The following is a 19,757-nucleotide window of genomic DNA, read 5'->3' as shown; positions in this document are numbered from 1 at the left end:
TAACATTAGGGCTCCACTGTTTTCCTGTGGGTCTTAATTATACATGATGACAGCACAGAACCATGTAATATGAGTTTTATGACTGATATCTACTTTAATTAATTGCTATACTAACAATATAACTCTCTAATTTCATGCAGGATATTTTCTCTAAAAAAGTGATTATCTTATTGTGAAGAAATCCCTTTTGTTTATTTTCCCTGATGTTGCGACTACAGAATACAACCGCATTTTCCATTTGATGGTTAACAGAAAATGAGCTACTAGAGCCCTAAACTTGCAGCTCATCACTTTGCTAGCAATTAACTGAAATGAAAGCATTCACACCTTCCATCTAAATGGATAAGATAATTCTGTATCCAGATCAACAGAAATGAATCTCCCTTAAATGGATAGAAGGAGGGATTATTAGTAGATGTAATAGGAAAACTGATGCCCTACTAGAAGTTTTTCAGCATTCTCTCTTCAACTACTGTATATACATCTGCACTTATCACCAACACATCAGGAAATCTGTCACCATTTAAAAAAAATTAGACGGGGGGAAAAATTTCAACCTTTCAACTTATAACAATGGAGTCAACTTAGAATCTAGCCAATTGTTTATAAGATTTAACAAGTGGTTTCAGGTGTTACTCACAACCCTCCCCCTTGCCAATTTTTTCTTTTGTTTTATAAACACTTTTCCCAATTTTTAAAAATTGGGTTTATTTCCTCAGCTACCATGTGGAAAACTCACACAAAAAGCAGGGGATACTGACTAAGACTGCCCCTGAAAAACACTTAACATGCATGAGTAACTTTACCCATGCAGGTAAGCCCTATCAGAGGTTCAAGAACAGAACCCTCCGCATGGCAAAGAAAAAAAAAATAAACTAAAAACATCCTAGTCCCTACTATTAAATTAGGTCATACTAAAAGCTTAGCCACATAGTGCTGTAGGCCATTTTTTTTGAAGTGTTTAATGCACTAGATAGAACCAATCAGTCCAGTTTTAGGATTTGTTTGTTTAGTTTTGCAATACTGAGTATTCGCTACTAGATGATCTTGCTCTCAATCCATCAACTCCCAACCACAGGAAGGGTTATATCATCTAGTCTCATTCATCTCAAATTAGTATTCACCTTTTCCTCACTCTCTTCAGTGCTGCCATCTGCAATTACTGTCTTAAATTGGACTTTGGTTCCCCGATACTAGTACCATTCTCCTAGTCTCCTATCAGACTCTAAAACATCTAAGAATCTAAAATGCTCATCAGTTGCTCAAGGAGCCATCTCTCTCCAGTCATCATTTGATGACCCAAACGATGAATCCATCTATGAAGTGAGACATTATTCATCCCCTATACCAAGACATATCCATTTTCATGTCCAATTTAAAGTGACCCTCTGCCTTTCAAAAAATTGTCCCCGGTTTCACATTACCTTAACTCTTGCTTGAGCATCATCTACTCTGCCAGACCCTACCTTGGCCTCCTCTATATCCTGTTCCCACAACTGCACATTATGACTTGTGCTGCCTCATCTATAATGATTTCTCCCTCATTTCATCTTTATATCTGACCTTCAGGCCTTCTCTTTTTAGCTCTTGACAGTCACAATAAAGCATGTTGTGAGACTCTTTATCAAAGGTAAAATGAATATTTGTACTGGATAAACTTACAATTCCAACTATTTGCAGACAAACTGGAAGCAAAATACCGTATTTATTAATTTGGGACGTGACGATAAAGAGAAGGCAATAGCAATGTACACTGGAATTACAGTCAGTGGAAGAATTCTTCCTTTTATAATTCTTTGGCCTAAAGTACCTCTAAACAGCCCCATAGTTAGGATTGAAGGGCACTTCCTATTATTCCTACGATGTCAATCTTTTACAATTGCTTCTCAGTCTTGCATCCCAGGATCCCTCCAGTTCACCATTTCAAGTAAGAGAAAGATTTATAGCAGGATGTTTAGAATGTGAGAATCGCTGTACTATCCTGCATATGGAAAGATTCAAACTAAAAATTTATGCCAATGCTGCAGCACGCAATACATCAGTCCTGCCTGTTTGCATCTTTTTCTTACTCTCAAAAAATGTGAAACCTTCTACTGAAATTATTAAGTAGACTCCTTGCAGTGCAATTGGTTCCCTAAAGGTGAACTACAAATCAAAAATCCATTTACTTCAGCAATGTGTATTATATGTCCCCCACTAACCAGGTTAAGTGGGTCATTCAGCACATAAACCAAATGAGTACCTTTTACCTTTATATAAGGCCCCTCAAAATCATATAGACAGTTTCTACTCTGTTGTGAAGATTCTGCTTCAGCTGATCTCACAGCTAGCAGGTAACTCTGCAGGAGCAAAGAGTCAACTCATGCAGGTTAAGGATAAATCCTTGATTAAAATAAAATTTCACATTTGACAAAAGGTTATTTTTATATCCTTTTGGTGTAGGGAAAATATGAAATAGCCTTCCTTGGTAGCTGTGACATGTATCCTGGGTACAAGAAGAGATGCTACAGCCAAGTGTGAACATGTTGGCCTGCTGCGAGTAAGAAGGGAGGGGGCTTAACAATGGGAAAAAAAAATTCTCTCTCCATGGTTTCTGTGCTAATGTTCTTCTTAGCCTGGCCATCGTGAACATTCAGCACACATTTCTAAAGTCGATGAAATCTTGTTAGTTCTTCTGTCATTCATATTTAGTGTTTTCTTCAAATACATTTGGGCCAAATTTATACTTAACACAATCCGATGCCATAATGGCCAATTCTGGCAAATAAGACAGACCACCTCACATCACACTCTTATATGGGCTTCAACTCTGAAATGTACTAACCAATGTTGTCCAAGTAAGACATCAATCAAAAGTTAACGAGTGCACAGATGAGTTAATAGATTAAATATAATCATGTGTTGTGTGAATTAGATACCATGGTGACAAGCACCTTAGAAAGGGACAGAGTTAGCAAGTGGTAAGTAATGGCTTGTCAACATGGAGAAGTTTTCCAGTACAGCTATAGCTGAATAATGCCCCTGTGTAGATGCTCCAATCCAGAATTACTTTGCTTTGCTACTAAAAATCACTTTTATGCCAAAAAAGTGTCCCCACACAGGGAAATAATACCAATACAGAGATAGCAGAATAATTATTCCGCTATAGCTATTCTGGGAAAATTCACCATGTACACAAGCTGAAAGTAAGAACAATAACATGTTTAGTTTTCTTCCAAAATATTGAAAGTTCACTAAGAATGATCATTCAACACTTCTGTCTGATTTTCTCCAGAACAAAATTTTACGCAGATTTTTAAAGTTTTGTGATCCTTATAACTGAATACTTTTCAGGCCACATACAGTTGTGGCTTGTAATGGCTCAAGTCAGGAAAGTCCAATTCAAACAAGGTTGGCCAAATCCATTTTATAAGGAGGTCCTTTCCTTCTCACCTCTAACCACCACCTCGATTCCTCTTTCTAAATCAAAGGTTAAGGGAGTCACGTTAGGGCCTTGCAGAAAGTAAAATCCAACCCTTGCTTTCCCTGCTTGACAGTAGCAAAAGCCCAGTACAGTGCTCTTTTCCTGTTCCGAGAGCTTCTATGCCCCCATTTCCATAGATGCGTGAAACAGCACTAGAAGGAGACAAATGTAGAAGCAGGGATGTTAAGCAGAGAACAGTACTTAAAGGGACAAGACCAAAGACCTTGCATCACCATCAGGGAGGGGAACTAGACAAGAGTAAGAAACAGAATGCATCAGTGAACAGAAGAGGATGACAGTGGGAAAATAAATAGGGACTAATACTTATATTTACCCCTTTCTGGAAAGGTTGTATGGAGAGAAAGCAGGCAGAGGAACTCACCTCCAGCTCTATGGGATGAAAGCATAGGACTTTTCAAAGTGGAACCGACCCCCAGGAGCCAAGAATACCCCTCTCCACAAGAGCCAGTGTGGCAGCATACACTGGTAGCCCCTGTCTCCCTGCTAGGCCATCAGACTCTATTTACAAATGTGCAGTCTGCCCTAACTGGTTGTTCGCTCCAACTTCCCTCCTGCCCCCTTCTTTACAGTTCCTGTGCTGTAAGCCTGGTTCTCCCTGCCATCCATGCTCCTTCCATCTTTTCCTCTTTCCTTCTGCACATCATCCTCCACACTGATTCTCCTCCCATTCCTTCCTCCTCCTATTCCCCGCTCACCCCACCTCTGACCCCATAATAAAAAATTAAATAAAACCCACGGAACTAACTAAGAATGTGTCAGATATCATGACGACTTTGCTTTTATATCTATATAGATTATCTCCATATCCCCCTTTACCCCACCTTCCAGGTGTTTTTAGATTGTAATGTCTTCAGTGTGAGGACTGTCTTTTCATGTGTGTTCAGATAGCAACAAAGAATAGTTGTTATGAAACTGTGGCACCTGGCTTGCTTTACTATTATAAATTACACTGATTAAGTTATGATGGTGGAATGCCAAGTACTAGATATAGCACGCTAGATCTTAAAACCTGAGAACCATTGACATTCTGGGTGTTGCCATAACACAAATAATTTTATCATCACTTTTTATTATTATTATTGTTCCTCCACTTTTAATATAAATGTTACAAATGAAGTGTTTTCTGTTTTCAATTAATCTTCTGTAAATACCTCAATTTCTTCTGCTGCAAAGCTGTTTTTGAACTTCCTACCTCCATAAATCAGGACAGCTCTGGAAATAGCTTTCTTCTATTACATACCTTTATGTGACTTGAAACAAAACAAGAGATTCTGCATATATTGATGCTATATGAAAAACCCTCCTGACCGTGTAGCCCCTGGTTAGAAGTCACAGCACCAAAGGTGCCAGCCAGCTACTAAAGATAGGTCAAGTAATGGGAAAAAAGGTGGTGCAGAATTAAGCAATAGTGATTGAGGCCTATAGCATTTCTTGGGGATTAATGACTAGCTGGGAGAAGATGATGGCATGAAGCACAGCCAAGGGCCATTAACCACAACTATTTGTTAATAGCTCACTAAAAGCACTGCACCTCTATTGTTAGTGCTATTCCCTTGAAAGAGAGAAAAAAAGTCAGATAGTGAAAAAGTGTTAGATGCAGGTTCAACATGTATGTACAGGGTTAGAGTAAAGAATTAATGTCCACAATCACCTTGTCAGAATCATGTCAACATTTCCTTTTCAGTAAATGTTAACGATTTGAAACTCATTGGATATTAGGTGATAACTAGAGGGTGCTTCCGCCTTAAAAATTAATAACTAAATCCTCGGCTAAATACTCCGTGAAGTCAAAGATAGTTTATCCTAGGCAAAAAACTAGATGTAATTACCCAGTTAGTATAAAACACCTTCACAGTCAATAGTTAATCTTCAGGCATTTCACTATCTGAGATATAACAATGAAAAAAGTTTTGCTCCTTTGTTTTTTTTAAACTGAATTTTTCTGTAAGCCATTTTCTTCTCCCTCTGCCAACCATAATTTATACAGATATGTAACACCACACCCAGACTTTTATACCTTGAACAGCTTCTCTTCTTATTATTTATACATCATGTGGTTTCCCCTCTCCAAAACTCAGTTTCAGGTAGCTTTCCATTGCTAACTTCGGCTCCAACACTATCTGTTCTCCCTTGCAAGCTAGGTTATATTTAACAGGACAAAAACAAAATAATCTGAATTTTGAAAATACTACTCTAGGAACATTGCTCCCTTCCCTACATTTTCTATCATGTCTCCTCATTCTCCCAATCTTGGTATGTTTTTTATTTTTCATCATGTTCTCTGTCAATTGGAAGGAGTAAGCTTTTCGGGGCAAAGGTCTGGTTTTCATACTACAGAGTGCCAACATGCCTATACGAACAAACAAGGTGAAACGGTTGTGTTTGCTATGCCATTATGGATGCTGTGTTCAGTGGTCAAACTGGGGCGAAAGGTGGTGGTACTGTTCCAACCATATGAACTACCAAAGTGAGACACTGCTCACACTGGATTGTGCAGCTTTTCAAAATATGATTATGCATGCCCTCTGAGCTCAGCTCCCCATTGACAGAGCTTGACTTTGTCCATGCACTCTGCTCAGCTCCTTCTTGACGGAGGGGAGGGGAACATCTTTCAAACTTAACACCTACTAATAACACCAAAATGAGACATTCACAGTAAGTCTGTGATTCTCTCTCCTTTCTCACATGAAAAACAAAACAGTTCATGTTGACATTTAAGTTACTATTGGGCATCTGAGACTAAACTTCACTGAGATGAATAGAGATGAGCTTCTGTTCCAGGCTCTCGCCTCTCTCTAAACATCTTTACATCATTTATACCCTTCACATTTGAGGTTTTCTTCACAATCATAACAACTAGAGATTGGCTTTAAAAAAAAATGAAAGCTGAGATTCTGGAGAATAAGATAGAAGCTTGAGAGAAGTGTCAGCACACTGTAGCACCATGCACCTCCTGAATCCAAGCTCTGTTTGTGTGCTGAAGGTATTAGTGAATAAATACTGTTACTGAAACTATTCTAATGTGAAAAGTCAGTGACTGTACTAACACTATGGGTTTTTTAATCTAGTTTAGGGCTCCAGCCTGCCCTTCAATATAAAGGCATGTCCTAAAGTTAATCTTATAAAAAATCAGCTATTTTACTTTTACAAGGACAGATTGGACAAAATAGGCAGCAGTGTATAGGCTGTATGTCATTGTAGCCCTTACTCCCTGCAGAAACACAGCGATGGAAGTTTTATGAATATTCATAGGCAAAAAATGAAGTTAGGCTCATGGGAATAGAGCTGTAGACAATTATTAATTAAAACCTAAAGGCCCAGATCCTGCCAATACTTACACATCAATGGAACTCCTTAAAGACATGTAAGTAAATCATGAGGGCCTAACTACGATTTCAAAATGGAAAGCAGGATTTTATTTTAATTGGGTTACCTGTTCTGCAGTTTAAAATGGTTCTACAAAATCAAAAGGAGTAACTTAGTACTAGAACTGGTCAAATAATATTTATTAAATAACTAATTTGATTAATTTTGCAATTTCTCTCAAATAAGTTATGATAAGCTTTTTAAAATTAATTATTCAGCAGTCTTAGAAAGTTGGGTGACTATGAAAATATATTAACCTTTAAAAAAAAAAAAAAAAAAAAACACACGACATCTCATTCACCTAACCGCTTATCAAAACGTGAACATTTTGTTCACATAATACATATTTTTAAAATAAAGCATCTAATGCTCAAACTTGGCAGGAAAATGAAGTAATATACTGGTAAAAAGTTAAAGAATATTCCTGATACTTAACATATTATTCTGACAAAAGTTTACCTGATTATCATATTTGAGAGACTGTGTCCCAACCAAAAATCGAATTGCATCCGTTTCTGCTATCTGGGGTGTTAAAGCACGGGCCTAGCAAAAAAAGAAAAACATTATAAAAACACAATGCAATACATTATTAATAATTTGTGAAAATCTTGGAACATAAAAGACATCCCAGTTGATCACCTTAAGCACCAAACTTTTACACTACATCTTTCTCCTAAACTTTATCTGTATTTAGGCTATTTACCTATGTTTTTTAATGAAGGGATTGCTTCTCACATCTGTAAAGTACCTACATACTCTGGGTGCTAAATAAATGATGTGTCCATATTTGTTTAAAAAAAAAAAAAAAAAACACACACACACAATTCAATGTTAAGGATTTCTCCCAAATTAATTCTTCTTAATGAACTCAGAATCATGAAACCTGGGAAGGAAGCAAAAGTGACTTCAAAAATACTTAAGGCTGCTGCAATGACAAAGGGCATTCTTGAACAAATTATTCAAAATAAACATTTTACACCTTTAAGTAAGATTCCTGAACCCACACGGAAAGTCACCAATTCATAGAATCATAGAATATCTGGGTTGGAAGGGACCTCAGGAGGTCATCTAGTCCAACCCCCTGCTCAAAGCAGGACCAATCCCCAGACAGATTTTTGCCCCAGATCCCTAAATGGCCCCCTCAAAGATTGAGCTCACAACCCTGGGTTTAGCAGGCCAATGCTCAAACCACTGAGCTATCCCTGGGGTGCAGAGACTAGAGGCCAGGAGTCAGATCCCCAGGCCCCCCTTCTAGCTCCTAGGGAGACCCCCTTGCCATGACGCACTGGCCTTTCCTCCATCGGGGGTTCCCCCATACCATTCTTTTCCCTACTATTCACAGGAAAGAGCAAGCTAGAAGGAAAGAAGTTCTTGGTCCGCCTTGCTTTTCAACATTAAGCTACTAAAGCTAAGACCATATTAGAATGACCATAATGGAAATGATCATCCATTACTTACTCATAAAAAAGGCACAGTACTGGCAGTGATAATGCAGCCATTCCCACCCTACCCTGCCAATTGCCTCAACTCTGCCCTCAAAGAACCTCCTCTCAGTGGTAGAGGATATTTCAGTCTTTGGCCAGCTTGCTAAAGAGACCAATAAGATGCTGTAATAAAACCTCAGATAACTTTGGAATTCACATCCCTACTTGCTCTTAAATATCCCAAATCTGTAGACACTCCAGGCATGCTGCAAAGCCCATGTTTTTAAGCAGGCATTTTGGAAGGACTGGGGTAGCTAGTAGCTCTGCCCACCTCCACTACACCCATTCTTTTTTGTCTGACTGATAGTTAAATGCTGGGGGATTAAGGTGCTGTTTTATTTACAATAGCCTTACTGATTAAGAATCTATTTTTAATTGATGATTAAGGTGGCTAGAACTTTGGAGAGACATGCTTTTAAGAGTGTTATTATTTTATCTATTTCATTTTAACCACAAGTTAATTACAGAATAGTATTTTGGAAAAACACCCTTAGATCTTCATTGAATAAAACAAGCAGTCCGACCATCTTTTAGGGGGTTATGATCAGATTGGACTTGGAGTTCAGAATTCATTCTGAAACACCACTGAACAGATAAACATTTCAGATGCTAGACTGAACACTGATTTAGATGAAAAACTACATTTTCTACTTTAGATTTAAACCTGACATGGGTAACAACTGAAATGAGTTTACTGGTCAAAAACTAGTACACTGTGAGCATTTAAACAGATCATAAAGTGAGTAGAAATTTTGATTCAACTGACAGTTTGTTCTCAGGACATGCTAAACTCTGAAATAATAGAAACGAATCACTATGGATTTACAATGTTACATCTATGCAATGAAACTTACATTACATCTACCTGCATTGGGTCTATACAGAGCTAATGTTACTAGTCTGTAGTGTTCAGTGACAGCAAGAAAGTTCACCAAAAAGCTTTTAATTTTTATATACATTTACAATGTGGATTTTCCCCCCAGCCATGGTGAGAACTTCTTTTCATTTCAAATCCCCTGCCAAGTTCTTTTCACGAAAGCACCACTAGAAACAACCCAGTGATTACAAATCTCCTTCAACCAAATAGACTTTAGTTGTTTAACAAGTGGAGTAGAACAAAACAACAACAAAAAAGATCTCCTGGGTCTTTCATGGAATAAAGAAATACTGGTAAGAACTTTGTTTCCTCATCTTTAAAGAGCCTCTTCTTAAAAGCAGTTTAGACTCAAGGTGCACTTTAAAATAAAAGAAAAAGAGAGAATGTCACCATATGCTGACATTTGTCTATGTACAATCAACTTTTTCTTCTTCCTTCCCCCTCCAAAAAAATTAAAAATGGGAATTATATTTTCCCCCACTCTGCTGAAAATATTAAAAGTTTGGGTTGAATATCTGAAACTGTAATACATTTCAAAATAAAGAACTGACTTCCTACATGTTATCCTCATTCAAAGAATGGAAAATGCATCTGTGTTTATCAGATTTGTCAATAGGGGATTACCAGTATCTGAGACAGATTCTTAATAGAGATAATGGACCTTCAGATGGCCCATGCACAGGTATGCAAATCTGTTATTTTTTAATTGTGACTACTCAGGCAAGTTGATTCAGAGAAAGTCACAACAGCAAAACAGCTATTGGTGTGCAGAAATTTCTGCCTACCATGCTGTGACCAATATTGCCTCTTGTTTAATTGTACTTCCTTGTTTGTGTATATCCATCTGTTGTCTTCGGTCTTAGACTTAAATTGTAAGCTCCTTGGGGCAGGGACTGTCTTTTTGTTCTGTGTTTGTACAGCACCTAGCACAATGGGGTCCTGATCCATAATTAGGGCTCCTCAGTGCTATAGCAATATAAATAAATAAATGATAATTTCAACAGGTGATAGAGGTACTTCAGATGGACAGGTCATTTGCTTTGAGCATGTGGTCAATGTATAGGAGAGTTTGGCAACTGGTGGTCTAAGCTCCCCTTCCCTACCTTAATGATAAGCCTTGGTATTGAGTCACTGTGCACTGCTGCTGTCCTCCTCCACTTGAAGCATGCGCAGTCTAATTCACCAGAAAGCTTGAGATACAGAAAACCCCAGCCCCATAATCATATCTGCAATTGAATAGGTATAGGTAGACCCTAGCTAATACTGAAACACAACAGTTATACTGAAAAGCATATGAACCACAGAGACATAATCTAGTCAAGTGAATAAAATGAATTGGCATTTTCATTTACTGCATCCTAAAGCAGTTTATAGAGCCATGAATTACATACCTGGAGAGGAATAACCATATGCATGCAAAAAAGTGTCTGTAATGCATCATCTGTTTCCAAGGTAGTAAAACTATCATACTTTTAGTACCAGCAGTATGAGCTCTGAATCAATTTAAAACAACCCTTCCACCCCTCCACTACAGCAAAAAAGGAGACAAGTTATTACTTCAAGAAAACAAAGATTTGAGAGGTCACTGGGCATGGGGTGGTGGGCAGTGTGTGAAATCACTAAAAAGAGAAGTCTGACCTAAAAAGAGTTCTGTGTAAGTTCATCTCTCTCACCAACAGAAGTTGGTCCAATAAAAGATATTACCTAACCCATCTTGTCTTTCTACCAGAGGGCCTTACTACATTAAACATTCCAGAACTCCTATGCCAAAGTAGATGTGATGTTATCCAGTTATCAAGGAAAAGCTACTATTTGGGTAACTACATCTGACCCTGGCAGTTTCAGTCCGATTAAATTGAAACAAAAATGTATGTTTGCTAGTCACCAAAAGAGGATTCCCATAACCCTGGCAGGCAGTGGAGAAGAGACTTTTATCTCACCCTGGCTGGTCATGTGCAAATTAAGTATTGTATAGTTCACAATGGACACCCATTTACAGTAAGAGGAGCATTTAAAAAGACTTGGACAGTTCAACTTAAAAATGAGACAACTAAGGAAGGGTATGATAGAGGTTATAAAATCATGAATGGCATGGAGAAAGTCAATAAGGAGTGTCATTTACCCCTTCACATAACACAAGAACCAAGGTCACCCAATGAAATTAATAGGCAACAGGTGTAAAACAAACACAAGGAAGTACTCCTGCACACAATGCATAATCAACCTGTGGAACTTATTGCTGTGGAATGTTGTGAAGGCCAAAAGTGTAACAGGTTCAAAAAAGAACTAGGTAAGTTCATGGAGGATAGGTCCATCAATGGCTATTAGACAAGACAGTCAGGGATGCATCCCCATGGTCTGGATGTCCTTAAATCTCGGACTGCCAGAAGCTGGGACTAGAGACAGATCACTCGATAATTTCCCTGTTATGTTCATTCCCTCTGATGCATCTGGCACCAGACACTGTCCGAAGACAGGGTACTGGGCAAGATGAACCATTGGTCTGGCCCAGCATGGCCATATTTATGTTCTTAGAGTCTGAGCAAAATGTTAATCAATAGATTGTGAAGGCTGAAGGAAAAATAGCCTGGTTATCCTGCTTAGGAATAAGACAATGAACTTTTGAAACTGTATCTGGGGTGCAGATGAAAACTCAAAGTATTCCTTCAATCTCTGAGGACAAGCTGCCAACAAGCTTGATTTTATGAGTTGGTATCTCAGACAACCTGGTTGAAAATGCTGAGAAAAGGACGTGGGGCAAGCTATTTTGTAGAAGATAGTGAAATGCCTTATTAGTTAAGTTTAGGCTTTAGAAAGTGTATTATGATTTTGTTTCATATGTAACCATTTGTTTCCAATATTCTCTATCACTTGTATCTCTGTTCTTCAATAATAAATGTATTATTGTTTTCATTATCTAAGTGCTGTATGTTAAGTAGAGTAGTGATACTGAGTTCAATCTTACAAGCTGGTGTGTACTATTCCTTGAGGAACAGTAGATCTAAGAGTTCCGAGAGTGCTCAGGGGAACAAGGGTTGAGCACTCCAGAAGGGACGGCTGGAGGACTCAGAAGTTGGTGTGTGCCTATCACCAGCCTGTAGAGAGAGAGCGAGGCCTAGAAGGTAGTGCTTGTGTTGTCAGAGGCTGGAGGTTTCAAGGTACTGATCCACAGCAGGCACAGACAAGACTTCCTCCTGCTAAGGGCAGGTGGTGGCCAGGTCCCTCACAACCCTCAGTACCCATAGGAAGTGTCACAGCTTCCTCAATCATTATATCACCTTCTCCTTCAAAGACAGGTTTACAGATCCTTTCAAGAAATGTCTCTCATTTGACAGAACTAGAGAATTTAACCTTTTTCTCCCTCAGCAGCTTGGATCGGCACAGTCTAACCCTGGCAAAATTACCTTTAATCTATGTGGAGTTAATGGTAGCAAAACGAACAAGGATAGCTTTTGCTTTTGTTTTGGAGACAAATTAGTGACCCAGGAAAGTTCCCAGTCCAAGAAACAGAAACCCTGGCCCATGACAAACCCTAGACTCCTGAATGGTAGAGAAAGACATGGCTGGCAGCCACACAATGTTAGTAGACCCCATTAAATACACTAGTGATAACCAGGAGGATAGGATTTTTCAAAAGTGCTCAGCATTGGCCTAAATTTGATACTTCTGAAGTCAATGGGAGTTTACTATTGATTTCAATGAAAGCAGAGTTAGGTCAATACAGAGACATTATTGTCTAAACAATCATGCATCAGTTTTTAAACACAAACTTCAGTCCCTGAGTTATGTAAAAAGAGTAGATGTGAGGAGCAGCACTAACTATTAGAAAAAGAAGCTCTGTACACTAAGCAACTGTTGGTCTATCTATGAATTATTATTGATTAAAATATTCTGGTCTCTTTACCCTATTCCATACAATAAGAGAAATACAGAACTGGAAGGGACCTCGAGAGGTCACCCAGTCCAGCCCACTACATTGAGGCAGCACCAAATATACCTTAGATCATCCCTTACAGGCGTCTAACTTATTCTTAAAAACCTCCAATGGTGGGGATTCCACAACGTCTACTCCTGGGGGAACTCTGCGTGTAGGAGCTGGATTTTATAATGTACTATGAGAATTAATGTCTGATTTGATTTCATCCTGTCAGCCACCCTTTTTGAATAGCAGAAAGGAATGACAGACCAGAACAATCCTTATGACTGATTATGGTCACCCTTTTGTTTTAGGATAAGTGATAATGTCTACTATGGTTTCCTATATGTATTACAAATTAGGCATTCTAGTTAAATATACATTTCTTTGTTTTAAGGTTTTAGTAAGTAAGAGACAGGATTCTCTATTGTGTCTATGTTAAGTAGATTAGAGGAACATTGAAGGCCTGGGTCTCAATGTAAATTGTCTTGGTTACTGATTGTAAAACTTAGCAAGGTTTAATTTGCAATGCATTTTGCTCGATATAAAATACTACTGTTTGTATTCTCAATCTGTTTGTGTGAATGTATGCATCAGGAAAACATAAGGTGCGAAGGCCATTGTTATAGCCAGAGTCAAGGAAGAAGTAGTAAAGAGACTTAAAGAACATCAAAGAATCATCAACGCGCATCCATAATGAAGGGCAGATTGATGACCCTAAGGTGAAGGCTGGCACCCCTAAGGACAATTGATTAAATCAGAACTAAGGACAGGATGATACTCTCCGAGGTGTATTGGAATGTTTACACCAATTAAGAAGTAACCGGTCACAAACTGACACAGCAAAATCCATAGGCTTCAACAGAGAAAAAAACCTATAAGAACAGGGTGCTTGGCCATGGGACTTTGGGTTCATCTTGCCACACTCCAGGAGCATCGGATCACGACCGATAGAGCCCCGCTCCCCTCTGCAACCAATCTGGCTGGCCACTAGATTGATCCAGACTCTGGACTGGTAACTATAAACATCACTGCAGGAGTGTGAGTGTGAGTGTGTGTCTAAAAAGCATATGCCAACTGTTGTATTTTCAATAAATGCTATGTATTTACCTTCCTCTAGAGAGATCCTGTGTGCTTTGTATGAGCACAACATGCGCACTGTGCACACTCAGAATTCACGGCCCCCGTGGATCTCTTTGCTTCCCCACAGAAAAATGGCTGCTGACATGAAATAAAAGGGGAGCCACAAGGGTGGTAATGTGTCCCTCCCCAGCAGTGCGGGCACATCGTTTTGGGTGCCCGGAGCAGCCAGCAGAGAGGTAAGTCACTGGGGAAGGTGGGGGGGGAGAGAGGAAGGTGGTGCTGGGGACACCCCAGCCAGTGGCTCCTACCCCGCACCAGGCTAATCCCGGCTGGGCGGAGGGCAGGGGAGGACGCGACTTCCTCTTCCCCTGCAAGGAGCAGATGGGACCAGGTCAGACCCACCCCCAGAAACCTCCCCCAGTTGCAAGAAGCGCCACTCCACACCCCTCCCCCCACCACTTCCTGCCCCCATCGCTCATCAGCCATGGGGGGAGGGGTCATTGTACAGGGAGCTGCTCCCCCATCCGCACAAACCCTGTGCATCCCGACCCCCCCATACCCAAAACCCCCATGCCAAAAGTCACCCTCCCACACCCAGAACCCCATCACCGAGCCCCCTGCACCAAAACGCCCACCACACCGAGCCTCACCCCCTGCACCCAGACCCTCCCACTGATCTCCACCACCCTGCATCCGGACCCCCACTCCTGCACCTAGACCATCTCCTGCTGAGCCCCCTGCACTGAAAACCCCACACTGATGAGCCCCACCCTCCCTGCACCTGGACACCCCAATGAGCTCCCCCGAGACCTCTACCCCAACGAGCCCCAACCAGCTGCACCCAGACCCCCCACCCCACCAAGCCCCACTCCTCCAGTACCCGGACCCCCCCACTGAAGCCCCGACACTCAAACCAAGCCCCATCCCCCCAGACCGTCCCTGCTGAGCCCCAACCACCTGGGCTCCTGTGCAGAGTCCCATTCCCCTTCGCACTCGGACCCCCCCAGTGAGCCATCCGCACACAGATTGCCCCACACAGAACCCTCTCACTCCACACCTGGATCCACACACACTAAGCCCTTCCACACTTGGATTCTGCGAGGCTGAATCTGCCTGACCCACCCCTGGATCAGGGGCCAGAGCTGGGCATGCATGCGAGACTCTGTCCCTCTCACTTGCTATCACGTGCCCAGGTTTTTTAACCTTTCCTCATAGGTCAGGTTTTCTAAACCTTTTATCATTTTTGTTGCTTTCCCCTGGACGCTCTCCAATTTGTCCACATCTTTCTTAAAGTGGGGCACCTAGAATTGGACATAGTACACCAGATGAGGCCTCACTAGCACCAAGTAGAGCAGGACAGTTACCTCCTGCGTGTTACATGTGACACTCTTGTTAGTACTCCCCAGACTTATATTAGTCTTTTTTTTTTTTTTTTGCAACTGCAAAGAAAGGTGACAAATCTTAGAAAGAACAGATTGAAGTGTCAATACAGCATTTGGAAAAAATTGATAAATTAAACAGTAATAAGTCACCGGGATCAGATGGACCCAAGACTTCTGAAGGAACTCAAATATGAAATTGCAGAATTACTAACTGTGGTATGTAATTATCACTAAAAATCAGCCTACGTACCAGATGACTAGTGGATAGCTAATAGCACTCCAATTTTTAAAAGAGGATTCTGAGGCGATCTCGGCAATTACTGGCCAGTCAGTCTATCTTCAGTAGCAGGTAGACTGGTTGAAACTATAGTAAAGAAGAGAATTATCAGACGCATAGATAACACAATATGTTTGTGAAAAGCCAATATGGCTTTTGTAAAGGGAAATCATGCCTCACCAATCTATTAAAATTCTTGGGGGGAGAGGGAGTGTCAACAAACATGCGGACAAGGGTGAGCCAGTGGACATAGTGTATTTAGATTTTCAGAAAGCCTTAGACAACGTCCCTCACCAAAGGCTCTAAAGCAAAGTAGGCAGTCATGGGATAAGAGGGAAAGTCTGCTCATGGATCAGTAACTGGTTAAAAGATAGGAAACAAAGGGTAGGAATAAAATGTCGGTTTTCACAGTTCAGCTTACAGATAGAAGCATAGACTAAGTTTCAGCAAGTTTTGTTTTGCAACAATGCTAATTTTCAACTTTTAAACTTACAAAGCAAAAGACTCTCCCAATGTATGTCTTTTAAGACTTGAAACATATGAGCTTTCCAGATAAAATTGTATTGAAGTCACTCTCCACAACATGAGAAGGGAACCTCTCAAGGTACAGAAATGGAGAAAGAGGAGAAGCCTAGACAAGAGTTAATTTAGGATTACTGTACATTTTAATTATCACTTGAAAAAGTTCCATCTTAGGTTTTTATACCTATCACAGTAGGATCTGAGCTGAAAAAGTTCAGTTATGGTTTTGTACTGAAAGCAAACCAAATTCTTAATTCACAACTATTCTAAATCCAAGGTGGGCAGAGAGAGGAAAGAGATAAGAGGAGCATTTAAATAGTAGATTAAAATCTAATCTGTGGGCCGATAGTGTTTGTTGTTGTTGTTTTTAAAAAATGCTGTTCTAACTAATAAAGAACATGGGTTTTAAAGTGCCATATTTTGGGGAAGAAGGTCTGAAAATACACGTAGAAAACTTATTTTAAGCATTTTTTCCATTCTCTCCAATACTACAACCTATAGATTTACTTTTAGTACTGTGCTAGTGGTACAAGTTTAGGGACTGATATAGTTATACCTAGAATATCATAGTAAAATAACCTTTCAGGGAGAGATTTTGTAGTTAATGAGACTTCTGGGATAACTCATTGTTTAGTCTATCTGAATTAGAAGATTATAGGTCAGTAGTTCAAGTTCAACCCAAGTAGGTAGTACTGAAAAGTCAATGGTATGTGATGGAGTTTGGCAGCATGCATAAAGCAAGTTTGTAGTCTTTGTCCATCACACAAATACCACTACACCACAGTTTATAACCTTCTCAGCAGAAAGGCCAAGACAAAGGTGAGTATGATGTTGAGGCACACTGACAGGGCAACATAGGGAAATTTGTCCTGGTGCTGCACCTGTTTCCAGATAACTTCAGACAAGAGGACATCTTTCACTAGCACTAAAATCAGTCAGCAACTTTAAAGAAAAAAATCTTTCTAACCCTTTGGGAATTCTGGATCATTACTCAAATATCCAAACATTCATGGGACAGCCAGTCTGGAAAATGTCATCATTCTAAAAGCAAAACTACTTCATAACGGATTCTGTATAATGATGTGCCCTATTTCTCAGGTCTTCTCTCTTTACAGCCTTCTAGCTCTAAGCAAGCCCGTTGAAACAAGTGGGAAATATGATTGGCACAGTTCTCTTAGGACATGCAGTGCTAAATTTAAACTGTTAGATACTAAAAACTAACTTATCTTAGCTTTATTAGCATTATTCAATTCTATCTTTGCCTGGGATCTGACTCTATGGGAAGAGAAGAGCCACTGTTAATTCCAGGCATAGAAGGGAACGGCAGCCCAAGGATGGAGTTGTGCCCTTGACAAAAGAGGATCTAAGTAACAGCTGGGCTCTCTTGATGTACTGCTACAGCAAGACCTCAGCTGGAGTTGGGTCCAAGGAGGTGGGTCTTCAGCAGACTGAGGGAAGAGCTTGCCTATATATGACAGAAAAATTCTGGTCAGGGGAGCAAGAGTGGTTGGCAAGAGCAAACACCAAAGGTTTGGAGGATAAGAAAGGAGTCATCCTGTGGTGACACGTACGTTGGCAATCCAAGGAACTGCATGAGGCAGCTTGTTTGTGAGAGCAGCGAAATGGCAATACGTCCACTTAACAGCAGGAAGTGATCTGCCTTGGAGAACCCAGCAAACAGCAGTAGCCAAAGCCCAATCAGACAGTTAGCAATTAGCCCTATAGGAAAGGCAAGACAGACCAGAGTCGACATTCATTTGGCTAAGGAATGTACTGTATAAGGAAGGCACAAACGCAGGAACTCTACTTACGTTTCCTGGGCAGCATGCGACTGAGGCTTAGAACTGCCATTCATGAACAAATAGAAATGTTTGTGGCTTAGATCCAAGGCCCTGTGTACTATGAGATTATGTGGCTGCATAATTCTGTTTTGTAAGGCTGCCACATAAAGGGATGTCAGGGGCTTGGCAGCTGGGGAGACTGGAAGTAACTGAAGGAGCCAAACAAAATACAGGCAACAGAAAGAAGCACTTGCTCCAGCAGAATTTAAGAGCTCTCCAGAAGAGGTATTTCCCCCCAGCTGCAGTGCTTCCACAGTGCTCCAGGACAGGTTACATCAAAAGCTCTACCAAAGTGGAGCTGGGGATGGCTCCTTTCCTATGTGCCTTAGGAGAGCTATAAGAGGGAATGAGTCTATGCTGTGAAGTTCATATTTATTTATAGGCATTTCTATGGCACTCAATTTAATACCTAAGCACTTTACAAACTTGAATTTATTCATATGAAAAACAGAAATATTAGCCTCATTTTACAGATAGGAAACCTGAGGCACAGAGAAGTTAAGTGGCTTGCTTAAGGTCACACTGTAAGTCTATGGAGGCCAGAAATACCTAGGAATAATATTGTAGTCTGTAAGCTCCTTTGTGCCTTAACCACAAAACTACGCACCCTTCCTCCCCATTCCAAAACTGCTCCAGAGCAGAGCTCTGCCACATAGACACTTCCTCCTGCTCACCATTAACTTTTACAAATCCCCGGTTAGAGCTACATTCTCAGAAAGTCCATTTCCCTCTATGCTCCCAACCAGGCCTAATTCCAGGAGATCCTCTCCTAGCATCTGCTGCATATTTCCCAGAGAGTAAGTGGAACAGCTCAGTGCAGGCTTTTGAACAATGGTTAGGATGAGATCTAAACGATGTCGCCGCTAGAAACCTTCGTCACACAATTTACAGTTTATATCAGATAGTACTTTGCTTAGAACACAGTATACAGCCGTGATCCAAAATAAGAGACTAAGGGCTAGAGGTATTTAGGCATTTAATGCCCTTTAAAATCTGGAATTATCAACCCTGAAGAAATAGGAGGATGTATAGCCTCTGTGATCCAATCACATAATGGTAAGGTTATGATAGTCAGACTTGAGCAGATTTAACATCCAATAGTGTACACACAAAAACAGCCCTGTGCTCTATTGACAATAAAAGTGAATACAACTGAACGGAAGGTAGCCAGATGGGGCAACAGGGCTGATACAGAGAATCATCACTAATAATGCATCATTAAGCCATTCACTTGCCATTTCTTGGACCATTTCAGTTTTGGACCTGCAAAAAAACTATCCTGTTGTGACATGAAAACACAATGATATGATAACTAATTTTTCCTTGTAGGACAAATTCATAAAGGGGGAAACTATAGCACCAGTAGCAAATATCTAACGAGTTAGGGAAATTTGATGAATGGTAATGTATCACAAGATGTATTTCAGTCTTCTTCATGAGCCATGTAGGCTGCCTGCCCTGCAAGGACGAGCCAGGGGTCTCCCCACTCTGCAGGAGAGAGAAGCAACCAAGGGCATATACCTTC

At 40.4% G+C, this 19,757-nt stretch overlaps 1 protein-coding gene across 1 annotated transcript in view; it reads right to left on the bottom strand.

Moving 5' to 3' along the window:
• The window catches only part of EIPR1 (EARP complex and GARP complex interacting protein 1), a 159,139-nt gene that overhangs the window by 138,206 nt on the left and 1,176 nt on the right, over window positions 1-19,757 (bottom strand). Inside the window, exon 2 of the mRNA XM_065402278.1 lies at window positions 7,310-7,393. Coding sequence (XP_065258350.1) covers window positions 7,310-7,393 — 84 coding nt within the window. The remainder of the gene's footprint in view (window positions 1-7,309; window positions 7,394-19,757) is intronic.

This window comes from Emys orbicularis, chromosome 3 (assembly GCF_028017835.1).
Source record: "Emys orbicularis isolate rEmyOrb1 chromosome 3, rEmyOrb1.hap1, whole genome shotgun sequence".
Classification (NCBI taxonomy): Eukaryota; Metazoa; Chordata; order Testudines; family Emydidae; genus Emys; species Emys orbicularis.
The sequence above is the reverse complement of the archived record's forward strand: the minus strand, read 5'-3'. Positions and strand labels throughout refer to the sequence as shown.